Raw genomic sequence first — 2,173 nt, 5'->3', positions numbered from 1 at the left:
AACAAACCCCCTTCCAGGCGATTTAGTTACATTCAAACGCACTGTAATTGTTTACAGAAATTCACTTTCATTTTCAGAAAGTTCTCGTGAAGCACGTTTTTTTGCATGATTCAATTTTTTTTTAAGACGAACGATTCGGTTGTTATAGGAAAATATGTACGAAATATCTTCGTCACTATCGGCTCTGGGCGCTAATTTTGTGTTTTTGTTATTTTTATCAATCTAGTACAAGTTAACGCATATAAAATGGTATAATCTCACTGAAACGCGTGCAAGACATATTCACGCGAGCATCTCATCATTAACAACTTGTTAATGGCATTCCTTCCCGTGGCTGACGTCAAGGAGGGGATGCAGGTGCTACACGAGTCCATCCCAGACGGGCTTGAGAGCTTGGTCGAGTACTTCGACTCGACTTACGTAAATGTACTTACAGGTTTGACCATATTTTAATATTGTTTATATGACAGAAATGAAAAAGAAAAGAAATGCAAATCAATATACTATACTAATTATCTTCTAAACACCGTTTTTATATAAACCTTTGATTTGTTACAAATAACATTTGCTTTTATTTTCAGAATGGTGATGTCTGACAACCGAATGAAGTTCCGGAGGACAGCGCCGAGATTCCAGCCTGCAGTGTGGAATGTACACGACAGTACGATGGCCGGTCGGGAGAGGACGAACAACGTATGTGAAGGGTGGAACAACGGTTTCGGCAAGTTGGTTGGCCACAAAAACCCGTCAATCTGGACAGGTACGAAATATGTACATATTTGATTTTCATTATCGATATTTCATATAATATTTACATAAAGCATAAATCGCTCATAATTTGATAAGTTTACATTAATATGTTAAATATTTATATATATTTTTTCTCTCGTATATGTCTCAAAAAATTATTTATCATGTTTATGTTCTTTTCTATTACAGCCATCAAGTGTATAGAAGGCGATGCGGCGATGGTGGAGGCTGATGTAATGCGATATGCGAGAGGCCAGCAGTCATCCAGACAGAAAAGGAAAACCAGGACGGCTCACCAGACAACGCTGTTGACTTTGTGTAAACAATACAGCCCTGGTGAGAAGACCATCCGTGTGTTCCTGAAGGCCATCGGCTATAGCATTCGGCTATAATTGTGTGATTTTAGGGAATGATTTGATCTTTGTAAATAAATGTAAATATATGCCTGTTTATCGTTAATAAATGCGTGTCTTTTTTCAACAAAAAAAAGTTTGTTGCTTTTTAATATATGCTTGTTTGAGATCTTTGTAAATAACTGTAAATATATGCCTGTTTTATCATTAAATGCGTGTCCTTTTTTGCAACAACAATTTGTTTAATGTTTTCTAGTATATGCTTGCTTGATCTTTGTAAATAAATGTTATTATATTTCATTCTATTTTTGTCTATTTTATCTTTTAATAAAAATTCTTTCCCCCATTCATGCATTATTCGTTTTATTACCATCTTGATTAATTCTTCACTGCTTGTGAACACTCCTTTAATCAGATTTTCGCACCTTCATTCAATTATCACGATAACGAAGTTTGAGTTTCACAGATTGAATATTTAGTGTGTATCATTAACAACTTGTGAACAAACGGCCGGTACACTTCTTTAATGTAAATCCGAAACACACTCCCGTTAGTTGGTGTTAACGCGTTTTTAATACGAAACACACTTCCCAATGTAAATGTTACCGCAACGTTGAAATATTTTTGCAGTGTAAATTCTATTTTGTGTTGACTCTTTTTCTCAATAAAAAGGGCGCGAAAATTATGCAGCATATAAAGCGTTGGTGTATTGAGCGTTGTAACAAGCACACAACTAGTCAGGGGATTGATGCATGTTCGGAGGGAATATTTCATCAAGTCTATAAATAGTCACTTAAGCCGAAATTTATTTGATACAAGAGAACAAGAAATATCTTTAAAAAAGATATACGGCGTTGATTGTGGTTGCAGTTAATGAAAGGTAAAGACTTCAATGAATGAGATCAAAGATAGCGGATGTCTTTTTCTATGCAGTTCTTAGCTGCAGCAAACGCAGTACGGGATGATACGGGGATGATACGCGGAGTTTTCAAGGCTTATTTTACATTATTACATATTGCTGGCGATAAACGTATAGATACAAAACAAAAAAAAACATAAGAAGAATGGAA

General features: G+C 35.4%; 1 protein-coding gene across 1 annotated transcript; it reads left to right on the top strand.

The window, feature by feature from the left end:
* Nucleotides 1-596: 596 nt before the first annotated feature.
* On the top strand, nucleotides 597-1,231 carry LOC127855423 (uncharacterized). Its single transcript, XM_052390966.1, has 2 exons — nucleotides 597-760; nucleotides 940-1,231. The coding sequence occupies exons 1-2, from the start codon at nucleotides 604-606 to the stop codon at nucleotides 1,140-1,142; spliced, it is 360 nt and encodes a 119-aa protein (XP_052246926.1). The 5' UTR covers nucleotides 597-603; the 3' UTR covers nucleotides 1,143-1,231.
* The last annotated feature ends 942 nt before the right edge of the window (nucleotides 1,232-2,173 follow it).

Source organism: Dreissena polymorpha, chromosome 13 (assembly GCF_020536995.1).
Source record: "Dreissena polymorpha isolate Duluth1 chromosome 13, UMN_Dpol_1.0, whole genome shotgun sequence".
Taxonomy (NCBI): domain Eukaryota; kingdom Metazoa; phylum Mollusca; class Bivalvia; order Myida; family Dreissenidae; genus Dreissena; species Dreissena polymorpha.
This window is presented reverse-complemented; position numbering and strand designations above follow the sequence as displayed.